Source organism: Vitis riparia, chromosome 12 (assembly GCF_004353265.1).
Source record: "Vitis riparia cultivar Riparia Gloire de Montpellier isolate 1030 chromosome 12, EGFV_Vit.rip_1.0, whole genome shotgun sequence".
NCBI classification, from domain to species: domain Eukaryota; kingdom Viridiplantae; phylum Streptophyta; class Magnoliopsida; order Vitales; family Vitaceae; genus Vitis; species Vitis riparia.
This window is the reverse complement of record NC_048442.1, coordinates 173,584-187,295: the sequence shown is the minus strand read 5'-3', so window position 1 is coordinate 187,295 and position 13,712 is coordinate 173,584. Positions and strand designations below refer to the sequence as shown.

The following is a 13,712-nucleotide window of genomic DNA, read 5'->3' as shown; positions in this document are numbered from 1 at the left end:
TAAGAAGTGGATGATGAATGGATAGAGACCTTTGCAAAGAAGATAAACATCGAGTTTGAAAAACAAGATAAGAGGGTAAAATAGTAATTTAGGTTATTTTATATTATCAAATAGGTTTAATGAATCAGAATACCACCTACTTTTAATGAATGCAAATCCGACTCATAAGTTGGATTTGATTTCTGCCGGAATAATTTTTTATTTCATTTCCGCCTTCTTAACATTTATCCAAACATAGGAATAAGGGAGAAAAGGAATGAGATGTCTATTCCCACTCCCTATTCCCGTGTACCAAACACCCCCTTAAGGTTTGCAAATGGTATGATCCATTTTCGTTGGCTTTTGACACCATATAAGGACCTTCCCAATTAGCTTGAAGTTTTCCGGCTCCTTTCTCAGCTGTGTCTTCAAAAACTTTTCTAAGTACTAATGAACCCTTTTTGAAAATTCGAGGTCGCACCTTCCTGTTGTAGTATGCAGCCACCTTTTGTTGATATGCGTCCATCCGGACGGATGCTACTTCTCTAACCTCATCCACCCAATCCAAGTGCTTTGCGAGCTCGTCATCTTCGTTTCTTTGGCCTTGGATAGCAGTTCGGGTTGTTGGCATACCCACTTCAGTTGGGATGACAACATCTGTTCCGTATGCAAGGGCAAACGGAGTATTTCCTGTTGGTCTTCCGGGTGTGGTACGATAGGCCCATAGGATGCCGGGTAGCTCTTTTACCCACTTTCCTTTGGCTTTTTCCAACCGTTTTTTCAACGCATTCAGTAAGGTTTTATTGGTTGCTTCCGCTTGACCGTTGCTCTGAGGGTATCGCGGTGTGGAATACGAATTTTTGATGTGAAGTTCTGCACAAAAACTTTTAAAGACAGAGCTATCAAACTGAGGGCCGTTGTCGGTTACAATTGCTTGAGGGATTCCAAATCGGCATACTATATTTTTCCAGACGAATCTTTTGACATCCTTGTCCTTGATGCTTGCGTAGGCTTCAGCTTCTACCCACTTACTAAAATAATCGGTAGCAACGAGCAGAAACTTCTTTTGAGCGGGTGTAGTGGGAAAGGGTCCCATGATATCCATCCCCCATTATGCGAAAGGCCAGGGGCTTGTCACTGAGTTTAACATCTCAGCGGGCATATGCGGGATTAGCGCATATTTTTGGCATTTGTCGCTTTTCCTAACATGGACCACTGCGTCCTGCCTCATTGTAGGCCAATAATATCCTTGTGAATGTGCCCGGTGCGCTAGGGTTCTGCCCCCTGAGTGGTTCCCGCAAACGCCTTCGTGCAGTTTGGATAGAACATACTGGATATCCGGCTGGATCAAGCACTTGAGGTACGGACCTCCGAAGGATCGCCTGTAGAGATCACCTTCGATTAGGGTAAAACGGGATGCTTGTACCCGAACTTTGTGGGCGTGTTTGGGATTTTCAGGTAATGCCCCCGATTGTAAGTAAACCCTAATGTCGACAGCCCAGTCGTTTTCCTTTAGGCTCATGTTGCAGACGTGTGATTCAGCAATGGCGGGAGTGATTTGAACATATATCGGTAGCATTGTTGACTCTTTTACGGGAAATGATGCAGCTATTCCTGCCAAAGCATCGGCCTGCACATTATCCCCCCTTGGGATTTTCTTGATGATCCATTCTTCCAGCCGGTTGAGTGTCTCTTGTACTTTTAATGAGTATTTAGCCATGCGCTCGTCATTTGCCTCGTATTCTTTTAGTATTTGCCATACGATGAGCTGAGGATCGCTGTGGATTTTGAGTTTTGAGGCGTTCAAAGTGATTGCAAAGTTCAATCCAGATAGGATGACCTCATATTCAGCCTCATTATTTGAGGCGGGAAAATTCAGACGGATGGATTGCTCCAGTCGTTCTCCGGTCGGCGTTTTGAGAAGGAGTCCAACCCTTGATCCGGACGAGCGGGAGACTCCATCAACATACAGAGACCACCAATTATCCGGAATTGATTCTTTATCCGGGGTGCTTGCTTCGGGCAATTCTGTTATAAAATTTGCCATGACTTGCCCTTTCAGAGATAATCTGGGTTGATATCCTATTCCATATTCGCTCAATTCTATCGCCCATCGCAGCATCCTGCCTGTTATGTCGAGTTTATGAAGGATATTTCTGAGAGGTTGATTGGTGAGAACGGTTATGGGGTGAGCTTGGAAATAGGGACGCAGTTTCTGAGCGGCTGTGCGCAGCACTAGAGCAGTCCGCTCCATCCTTGAATATCTTGTTTCCGCGTCGACAAGCGCTTTGCTGATGAAATATACGGGTTTTTGCTCTCGAGGTGACAAGGAACGGAGCAGGACTGCGCTCACAGCCCAATCGGTAACTGCTAGATACAGGTATAGTCTTTCCCCAGGTTGCGGACTGCTCAGAATGGGGGGTTGAGAAAGATATCGCTTGATTTCTTCAAATGCTTTTTGGCAGTTTTGCGTCCATCCAGATTTATTAATATCTCTGAGTGCCAGGAAGAAGGGCTTCATATTGTTTGTGAATCGAGCTATGAAGCGTCCGAGAGCGACGAGTTTGCCAGTGAGGCATTGTAGCTGCTTCTTGTTTGTTGGTGCGAGCATGTTGGCGACTGCTTTCACTTGATCTGGATTGATTTCAATTCCTCTTTAGGTAACCATGAACCCTAGGAACTTTCCTGAGCTTACTCTGAATGCGCATTTGGCTGGGTTAAGCTTCATGCCATACTTTCTCAATAAATGAAACACTTCCTGTAAGTGCTGGGTGTGTTCGCCTTGGGTTTTGCTTTTGACTACCACATCGTCAATGTACACCTCAACAATATTGCCAATCAGCGGCTTGAAAATCTTGGTCATTAACCTTTGATATGTAGCACCAGCATTCTTGAGTCCGAAGGGCATGATTTTATAACAGTAGAGTCCATGAGGAGTTATGAAGGAAGTTTTTTCTTCATCATCCGGAGCCATGGGGATTTGGTGGTATCCGGAGAAAGCGTCCAGAAAGGATAGTCTCTCATGCCCAGAGGTTGCATCTACTATATGATATATTCGCGGTAGTGGAAAACTGTCTTTGGGGCACGCGTCATTGAGATTGGTGTAGTTTACGCACACCCGCCATTTTTCTCCCTTCTTTGGGACCACTACTACGTTTGCTAACCATTCTGGATACTCTACCTCCTTAATAAATCCGGCTTCCAATAATTTTTCCATTTCTTCCTGAATGACTTTCTGCCTGTCCGGATGGAATCGTCGGATTTTTTGTCGAACAGGCTTGGAGGTGGCTAACACGTTGAGCCGGTGAGAGGCGACACTCGGAAGTATTCCAGGCATGTCCGAGTGGGCCCAAGCAAAAATATCTCGATTTTGTTGGAGCACTTTTTGAAGTTCAAATTTCTCAGCTGGTGGTAGGAGGGTACTAACGTTCGTGAAGTGTTCACCTTCCTTTGATATCCGGACGGCTTCCAACGGATCTGCTGCCGGGGGATCTTTGTCTCCCGGGTGCTGTAACTGCTATTGGTCAGAAGCAGTTGCTCCTTTGGAGGAGTACTCGCAGTTGGTACTGGGTCCGGCTTCGCGAGCAATCTGATAACATTGTCGAGCAGCAAGCTGGCTTCCGTAAAGATTAACTTGCCCACCTCGGGTAATGAAGCTAACCCTTTGATGATACGTGGAAGGAATGGCTTTCATTCCGTGTAACCACGTACGTCCCAAGATGGCATTGAAAGGAGATAAATCCTCAACCACAGAAAACAAAACGTTTAGGATGACTGGCCCAGCATAAACCGGCAGTATTACATCTCCGAGCGAGATTGTGGAGGAACCATTAAATCCGGACAGGGTTCTTTCGGGATTTTCTAAGCTGGAGGGTTCGAAGCCCATTCGTTTAATGACTGCCACCTGCAACAAGTCTGCAGAGCTGCCTGGGTCGATCAGGATTTTTTTCACGTCGTAGTCTCCCACCCCTACTGTTAGGACGAGAGCATCTCGGTGCGGTTGCAACACTCGGGTTGGATCTATAGCGGGGAAGATAATGGTTCCATCTATGGGAGGGGTGCTCCCAGTGGCTAATCCTGGTCGAATGGAGCTCACGTGTTCCCGAACCGTGGCTGCTCGCAGTAGTCTCTGCCTTTTCCTTTTGGAATTGTACTCGTCATCCAAGGGTCCTCCGTATATGTAGTTGATCATTGTCCTAACAGGAGCTGCTGGGCCGCGTGGGCCTCGATTATGGGGGGATTCTTCACCTTGAGGAACTGGTCGAATATACTGTTTCAAGTGTCCTGCCTTCAGGAGATCCTCCACCATGTAACGGAGGCTTATGCATGCTTCAGTCGTGTGCCCGTGATCTTTGTGGTATTCACATCTTTTGTTGTGGTCCCTTTCTGAGGGATTAGACCGTATTGGCACTGGCCATCTGAATCCGGGCAGATTGCGGATTATAGGAAGCGGTTTTTCGTATGACTTAGTGAGAGGTGTTTGAACGAGTGGTGGGCGCCGCTCGTCTTGCCTCCGGTTGGATGTCCCAGGATGGCTGGGTGTTTTGAAGCTTCTGGTGGCATCGTTTTTAGTGGCTTGGCCAATTACCAGGACCGGCTGTGCAGTGGCACGGATGTTGTCCTCTAGCATGGAGTATTTATTCGCTCGCCGGAATAACTCGTCCATGGTTGTGGGAGGTTTTTTAGCGAGGGACTCGAAGAAGGGGGTCCTTAGGCATATGCTCCGCTTAAAAATTTGGAGGATTGCATCCATGCTATACGATTCGACTTGTAGAACAGCTTGTCCGAAGCGCTTAACGAACTCTCTCAAAGTTTCGTTTTCTTGCATTTTGAGGTTCTGCAGGGTGCTGATATTCTGCTTATGTCTGGCTGAGCATTAGTATTGCCCCACGAAGACCTCGGACAAATCCCGAAAATTGTCATTCAAGTTTACGGGCAGTCGGTGGAACCATGAAAGAGCCTGGCCTTTCAGACTGGCTGGGAAAACCTTGCACAACAGCATATCATTCCCCATGTCAAGGGTCATGAGCTGTCGGTAATGCATTATATGATCAAAGGGATCACTGGATCCATCATATGCGGAGAATTTCGGGACGATGAATCCTCGCGGGGGTTCATATTTAACGATACGAGAGCTGAAAGGTGTGGAGAGCATGTCATCCAGGTGCCTACTAATAGAGCTTAGAGGGGCTGTACGCGAGGGAAGTTTGCCACCCTGCACCACTGGGGGGTGGGCAGCACGTCTTCGTAGAATAGGTGAGCTCGAGGGCTCGGAGTATGCATACAGTGGTATGGTGACGCGAGGCCTGCTTTTGTAGGGTGTTTGAGGTCCCAGACGCGCATACATGGCGTCAGATAATTGGGGCCTCTTCTTACGTCGTGATTTGGATGAGACTCGGGTAGAGCCTGAACTTTCGTCTCGTCGGACATGGTGAGCATGCACTAGGGTCTGACTAGGCCCTGCTTCCTGCAGCCCGAGGGTTGGGCTCGCTTCTCGGGGGAGTGGAACTCCCTGGCTATGACAGGGGTCCTGCCCCTGCTGATAGTGCTGAGGTTGGGGAGAGCTTCTGATCCTCAAGACACTGTTTTCTTCCCTGAGTTTCCTTGTTTCTTGGAGCAGAATTTGCATCTGCCATTCATTCTCTCGCTGTCGTCTTTCCATGGCGTCCTGCCACTCGGAGTGACTTTCGACACCTTTGGCTGAAGCACGACTCCTTGAGGGTGAAACCATCTTTACAGTTGGAAGGTATAGGATTTACTGAGTAGAGAAAACGTTTCCCATAGACGGTGCCAGTGTTGGTTGTGAAATTTCCCTGCTACAGTGATTGTCAATCAGCAACGAAACCTCGGTCAACGCATAGTATCATTTCTTCCTTCTTCCTGCAAAAAGATGTCCGGATGGGATGTCCGGACGCACCTTCCGATGGTTTTATTAGCCATGATTCAAGAGATCAAGCTCTCAGGTTGTTTTCAGGGATAATCAGCCTTACCCTCTTCTTTGTGTGAAGTCTCTTTTATATAGTGTTAGAAAGTATGGCACCGCTTGGCTAATGGGTCCCATTGTCATGATTATCGCCCATAGGCAAAGCAATCATGACATTTCTGGTGCCAGAAGGCGGTTGTCAAGAAGGTATTTAGGCGGTGGACGTCGCCGCACATTATGACTTTTTTAAATATCAGGAGTGTGTCAGAAAACCTGAGAAGATTTGGGAATGTCTTGTCGAATGTATCTTGCATTAATGATGAGTGATAGTTCAGTGGACTTGGTCGTCAGTGTTGTCGGAGTTATCTTCTCGATATGCGGGCGGAAGTGGATCCGGTGATTTTGTGAATATCCAACGAGCTATGTTGTCTGGATATGCTGTCACTAGAGTAGTCGAATATGTCTATCCGGGGAAGTTGAATCGTTTTCCCTTTCCCATCCGGTGGAGGGTGTTGGATGAGATATACTTGGAGAAGGTGGAACGTCGCCCAGATCCGGGGAAGTTAAATCGTTTTCCTTCTCCATCCGGTGGGAGATGCCGGATGTGATATACTTGGAGAAGGTGGAACGTCGCCCAAATCCAGATATGAGATATCCGGCTAAGGTGGAATGTCAGCCGGATATAATGGCGCTGCGAGACACCTCGGGTGGGTTGAGCGATGATTCCCTCGTCCGGGTGGAACTATCTGTGCTACGTGTCGTAGGGGGATCGTCCGCGTGGCCAAAAGAGAGAGAGACACGTGGCACTTTTAGTGGGGATCCCACAGAATCCAGACCATGGCATGACCATGATAAAAAGAGGAAAGTGGCAAGAAGGGATCTGAGGGAGGCAGTCGAGTATAGCCATCAGTACTTCAAAGTGGTGGAAATTGAAGGTTATTGCAATTATAGCTATGATTTTGACATTTTCAAGCAGATTATTGAAAATGTTATTACACTAGAGAAAATTATTATTGATACTCACGATCCACAAAGTGTGAAGCTTCAGGCGGGTAGAAGTCGTGCCAAGGCGGGTAAAAAAAGTCGTGTCAAGCAACTGTTGACAACACAAGTACCTCCGGGTGTTGAATTAATAGTATTGTAATCTTAAGTAGAGGCGTAGGGGCGTATGGGCATGGTTTAAAATTAAAATTTTATTTTATATTTATTTATGAAACTTCCCATGGCAAAATCAACATGCTTAAAAAACTATATGACTTTAAGTGGGTTTTAAAAGGGTTTTTTTAACTTCTATGGCTAGTTTAAAAAATAATTCTTAAAAAATGGTAGTTTAGAAAAAAAAAATTTAAAATATGGTAGTTACAAAACTATTATTAAATCTACTATACTTTTTATACTACTTTAAAAGGTGTTTCTTGAAGATATATTTTTCATATTTTTTATATCAACGATACATGTTTAAAAAAAAAATTAAGTTTACTATAAAGGTGTTTTTTCAAGATACATTTTTCATAATTCCATAAAATTGAATTTATATTAAAGGTGTCTCTTTAAAAGACATTTTTTTTTCATAATTTTTTTATTAGTTGTACACGTAAAAAAAAATTGAATTTATATTAAAGAAATATCATTTCCACAAAACCATAAAATCAAATTTATACTAAAGTTATCTCTTGAAGAGATATCTTTTACAATTTTCATATCAATAATACAGTAAAGAAAAATTGAATTTACATTGAATGCGTCTCTACAATTCTACAAAATTGACTTTATACTAAATGTATATTTTGAATAAGCATCTTCCACAATTTTTATATTAATCACCTATCGAAAAAATTAAATTTATACTAAAAGTGTCTCTTGAAAGAAAACCTTTCAATGTAAATTTAATTTTGTAAAATCATGGAAGGTATCTTTTGAGAAGATACCTTTGGTATAAATTCAACTATTTCAATGAAGGACTAATATGAGAATTATTAAAGGTGTCTCTTCAAGAGACACATTTAATATAAATTTAATTTTGTGAAATTATAGGAAGTGTCTCTTAAGGAGACATCTTTAGTATAAATTTAATTTTTATTTTTTACCATGCAACTGATATGAAAATTGTGAAAAGTATCTCTTTAAAAGACACCTTTAATATAAATTATATTTTGTAGAATTGTAAAATATATCTTTTGAAGAGACACTTTTAATATAAATTCAAAAATTTTTAACGTATCCCATTGATATAAAAATTATAGAAGGTGTCTTTTGAAGAGATATTTTTAATTTAAATTTATTTTTTTTGAACGTGTAGCATTGATATAAAAATGATGGAAAATATCTTTTTAAGATACACATTTTAAAGTGACAAAAATTGTAGTAGATTTGAAAATATTTTCAATGTACTGTATTTTAAAATTTTGATTTTAAATTCGTTGTACAATTATCAAAAATCCAAAGAACTTCAAATAAAAAATAAACTGTACATCTTTTGAAATAAGAGCCACAAATGTGGATTAACTAAAGAAAGAAACAATAACTACAAGTAAGCTATTCTTTTAAATATATAAAAACCTTAGAATAAGGGTATTTTAATCATCATATTTTAAAAAATATTAACTAATCTCCTTATATGAAATAAATACATTTTAATCTTTTTGCTTGAGAAAAAAATAAAAAAGTTGGTCTCGTTTTTTCAAATATTTTCATCCTATTACACTTTATCATCACAAGTTTCCGTATTGTATTTAAGCAAAAAGGAAATTAGGCATTTAATTTTTTTTAAAAAATTGGAATTTTAATTAGAGCATAAGAGTTGTTCAAGTGCTCTTAGCGCTTAAGCATTAGGCTGTCGAGAGTTCAAGATAGAATTGCCCAGTTTTACAACTTTCCAAAATTTCTTTAAGATCTTAATTTTAATTTTTTTTTAAATTTGATTTTTATTTTAAGTTCAAGTACATTAGTGTTTGTATATATATATATTGAACAATTTTGGTCTTTGTGAAGTTGACGAGGAGTGTTCTAAGTAGAAATGAGTGTTGTATTACAGATGTGATAGTAGGTATGGGTATTGGTAGTGTAAGTATCAGCTAACAAGGAAAATTGTATACCTATTTTTTAATATTTAGTGAATTTGGCTTTGTAGTTTATTGACCTCGTGATTTTAACATCTGCAAGGTCTCTTGAAGGCCTTATAGGTGGTTTTCCATGTCAATTGTGATAACCTTGTGTGATTGAAATTCTTTATATTTGTCAATTCATTATATACTAAACAAAGAATTTGAAAAATAAAAATAAAAATTGAATTTTTGGGCATATATTGAAGGACAAACCATTCAACCATCCCTCTTCCTCTTCTTAGTTTTATGATTCAAGATTTTGAACTCTCAATTGGTATAAGAGTAAGAAAACTCAAACAAAACAAAAAAATTGATTTGTACGAAGATATTAAATCATGGAACCACAAAACAAGTAGATAGTTTATAAACAATCCATCCTCTTTGATAACAACTATCCCTCCGTGTATGAAGTTTTTTTAAAAAATATAAGAGGAATATGTTTGGAATTTGATTGAATTTGGACAGAGACTGATATTCAAATTATATGGAATTAATAAATGAATTGGTGAACTCAACCCCAAATGAGAATTGGACAAAGTGGATAATGAGGCCAGTAAGGTTAATGCTCGAGCTCTTTATAGTATCTTTAATAGAATCAGCCTTGACAAGTTTTTGTGGATAGTGAGGGCATTTTGATATACTATTTGATGCAAGTTGCTAAATTGTGATAAATGTCGATATTAGAATCCAACAGTTGTAGGAAACCCTTGATCATTCTATTCATCATCCTAGGTGCTAGAAACCCCAGATTACTCCATTCTCAAGTCATTGATCTCATAGGGTGCATGCATCTATTCCTAGACATCTCTAAATTTATCGCAATGGAATAAAATGACAATAAAAACCATTATTAATTATAGATATAGAGATATAGTACTTATACATAGATTTGGATATTTCAATATCAATTCCTTGAGATGAAGAACATATCTGAATAGTCTGGAGGTCTCCTTTGCCCAAGAATTTTTTGCCCGATAACTTAGACCATGATCTTAACACTCCAAAATATGGGCTTTGGAAGGGTGGAAACTTAGGCTCTATCTCTCTATGGATTTAAAAGATGACTATCAAGAGTCATGGAAAACCTAACCTTAACAATTAAGGGATATTTACAGAGTTCCCTTACTAAACTTGAGTGACTTGAGCTCACCAAGGCATAAGTCACTTAATGTAGCAAAAAATGAGTTATAATTGAATAATTAACCACCCAAGACCATAAATGAGTCGATTAGCCTAACTAAGAAACATTGTTCACTATCCTTTGTGTAACCTTGTGTAATTACCAAAACGCCCTTATGCACAAGAGTGAACTTAGAGTCAATCCAACCCTTATAAACTATGTTAATATGGTATATGAGCTCAACCATTAAGACTGATAGAAATACTAGCTTTCTCATAATACAGTTTTGAAGTTAATTCAACATTCCACTACAAATAATCAACTGCACTTCAATACTCTATGTAAGTAAACAAACAATGAGACAAAGTTTAGGTCTATGACCTACTATCCACTACATATAGACTCCCTATGAATTGGTGTTTGTAATATAATAAGGTAGTGTTATCACCTATCAAGATTACCTTTCCCATCTTTATATTATAGAACCTACTTATTATGTGATAAACTAACATACTCTATCACCAAGAAGCATATGTCAAATTCCACAAAAAGAAATTACTACGGCCACAAATTTCATTATTACATGTCCTTTGGATCACCGAATGGGACACGTTGTCTCAAACCCATGAGATATTATTGTGTCTCTACTGAGAATACATATTGCCACTAGTCTTCATCAATAGTAAGCCAATTCGTAAGAAATATATGACCACCTTAGGGTCCTACTCATATGTCAAAGTCTTTTGTTGATCTGAGTACAAATGCAATATCCTCTCCAAGTTGAGGGTCCATAAAGTACAATAGCTTGGTGAATCATGTCAATTAATTATCTTACGTCATGATTTACTATATGTCTTGTCTCATGTGCATCATATACACTAGTGTACTTACCATGAAAAATCTATCATAACAGTCAATACAATCCATCTATCTAATTAGAAGGTAATTCACTACAGTTTCTATTGGATTGCCCAAATCCATAAACTGATTGGGGACAACTTATCTACTTACAAGGAACTCATGATTTGGATTCTCTATGCAATTCTTAATTCACCCAAATCATGTACAATGTAAGATAAATAGGCTAAATGCTCAAATCAATGTCAATTGCATAAAAGAGATAATAAGACAATAATCAAGTTTGACTTTGTCATATCATATTTTGCTTTTAGGGGTTCAATCCCAACACATTCCCTTAAGCAACTAGATCCAACAATGGAAGCAAATATGCATTTTCTAACAACCAAGGATCTAGATTTAGAAAATAATATCTTTGATTCGGATGTTCCAAAATCAATTTCAAAATGCTAGAATATCTAGGAGTCTTGTATATATATATATATATATATATATATATATATCCAATATCTTCTACCCAACAGCTCTAACTATGATCTAAGCACTTCAAAATGTGGGTCTTTGAAAGGGAGGAAGCTTTGGCCTTTTCTCTCTAGAAGTAGAAAATGGCTCTTGTAGACCCTCAATTTTGTCATTTAGCACATATAGTCTCCTAATCATTTTTCTCTCACCTTGCATTCTTTAGTAATAAGTCTCTAGGATCCTTTTGTTTAGTTATTTGTCATGTCTCTTTTGTAATAAGTGTTTGAAACCTCTTAGAGTCATTCACACTAATGGACAAGTATAGAAAATTTTAGAGAAACGTAGAGATGTCCACACATCTCTACATTAAGGTGGAAAACAAGGAAAGAGTGTGGAGCTATCTAGAGAGATTCTAGAGGCCTCTTGTAAATTTTTATAAATAGTCTTTGTATAGAGTCTTTTAGAGAATTTAGGTTGTAACCCCAAGTTAAATAGAAGGATTTGAGAGTAACCCCAAGTTAAAAGAATCCACATTGTATCATGAAAGATAATACATAAAAATTTATTATATATATAATTATGATATGTAATAATAATAACAATTTTACGTATATGTTATAATATGTAATATATTATATTTAAGTAATACATATAAATATTATATGTCACCTCATTATTATATTCTATTAGTTGATTATTATTTTTATTATTTTATTTTTATTTTAGGAGGGTGTTATAAAATATTTTTATGTGTATATAATTAATAAACTAAAATGAATTATTTTCTAATATATAAATATATCTATAATAATTTGTAGTCTAATAAATAAACAAAATACTACACTATGTAAGATGATATTTGATTTCAAGGATATATGAAATCATATTTTATTTATATTAATATTTTTTATATATTGCAATATTTATATTATGTGGGTCTCATATGATTTTTTATGTGATTGTAATTTTTTATTAGTTTCTTGGGAAAATTTTGAGAACAATAAATCGGTGTTTTTTTACTTTTTCTTTTTATTGTTTCCAAATATCATGCCCTTTTATTATTTATCAGCATGGTATTTTCCTATTCATAATGATAATTAGATTGTGCAAAATTTCAATAAGAAATATGGTTAGAGAGTGGTGTAATATATGTTAGAGAAATAATAAAGATTTGTGAAAGACATTAAAAAGAATTAGAAACTTGTGATTGATTTAATAGCATGTGCATGATATGTTATCTGAGAGGAGATTCATCTGTGGTTTTATATTGCTAATAAATTAAAGGAAAAAGTTCAAATTTTTCCATCTTGAAGTTGGAACTATAATAGTTTTCCTTCGAATTTGTTTTTGTCAATTGCAGTCTCTGATGGAACGTATGCATCGCCTCGAGAGGAGGAAAATGGCACGACTTCTAACACTATCGAAGGTACTAGAGATTCATAATTTTAACAATAGAAATCTGTTGATTAATTTAGCAATTTTGTAACCTTGTAGTGTATATCTGATCAGGGGGAAGATCAGATAAGCGAGTCACCGAACGAAATTCTTGTTTCAATACTATCTCGTTTGACACTTAGGAAAGCCGCACTGACTTGTTTTCTTTCAAAGCGATGGAGATACCTGTGGACTTATATTTCAGTTCTCAATTTTGATGTTGTGGGAAACATAGGGTGGGACTTACTTCCTAGATGGTAGTCCAAATATATTAATTGGGTTTCCCGTGTGTTGGCACAGTATAGAGGCCTGAACATAGATGAATTCAGAGTTGTTTTTGACTTGACTAAGAAATCTAGCTTTCATATTGATGGATGGGTTGAGTTTTCATTATCAAATAGAGTTAATGCGATTGAGCTCAACTTGTTAAATTATAATTGACGGCGACTCCTCTTGAACACTATACATTCCCATATCAACTATTAGGATTAAGTGCATTAGGGTCTTGTTTGAAAAACTCTTGCAACATGAACCCTTGCATGTTTGTTGGGTTTAAGTCCCTCAAGACTTTATCATTGAAGGCTGTGGGTGTGGGTGATGAAGCTGTTGAATACTTTTTATCCAATTGTCTCATTTTTGAACGATTATTTCTGCATGAAAATCGCGTTTTGATAAATTTAAAAGTTGTTGGTCCATCTCTTATGTTGAGGTACTTAGAGGTAGTAGGATGTTGGGGTGTTAAAACCATTGAGATTTGTGCCACAAACCTTATTTCATTTACTTATGATGGAGAATTGCCAAAGATGCTTCTTAAGAATGCGCTACTGCTTGT

General features: G+C 38.3%; 2 protein-coding genes across 2 annotated transcripts; both read right to left on the bottom strand.

Annotated features, from left to right (window-relative positions):
- Positions 1-1,090: 1,090 nt before the first annotated feature.
- On the bottom strand, positions 1,091-2,590 carry LOC117926776. The gene has a single exon (XM_034846067.1). The coding sequence runs from the start codon at positions 2,588-2,590 to the stop codon at positions 1,091-1,093; it is 1,500 nt and encodes a 499-aa protein (XP_034701958.1).
- A 906-nt stretch (positions 2,591-3,496) lies between these two features.
- On the bottom strand, positions 3,497-4,807 carry LOC117926775. The gene has a single exon (XM_034846066.1). The coding sequence runs from the start codon at positions 4,805-4,807 to the stop codon at positions 3,497-3,499; it is 1,311 nt and encodes a 436-aa protein (XP_034701957.1).
- Between the last annotated feature and the right edge of the window lie 8,905 nt (positions 4,808-13,712).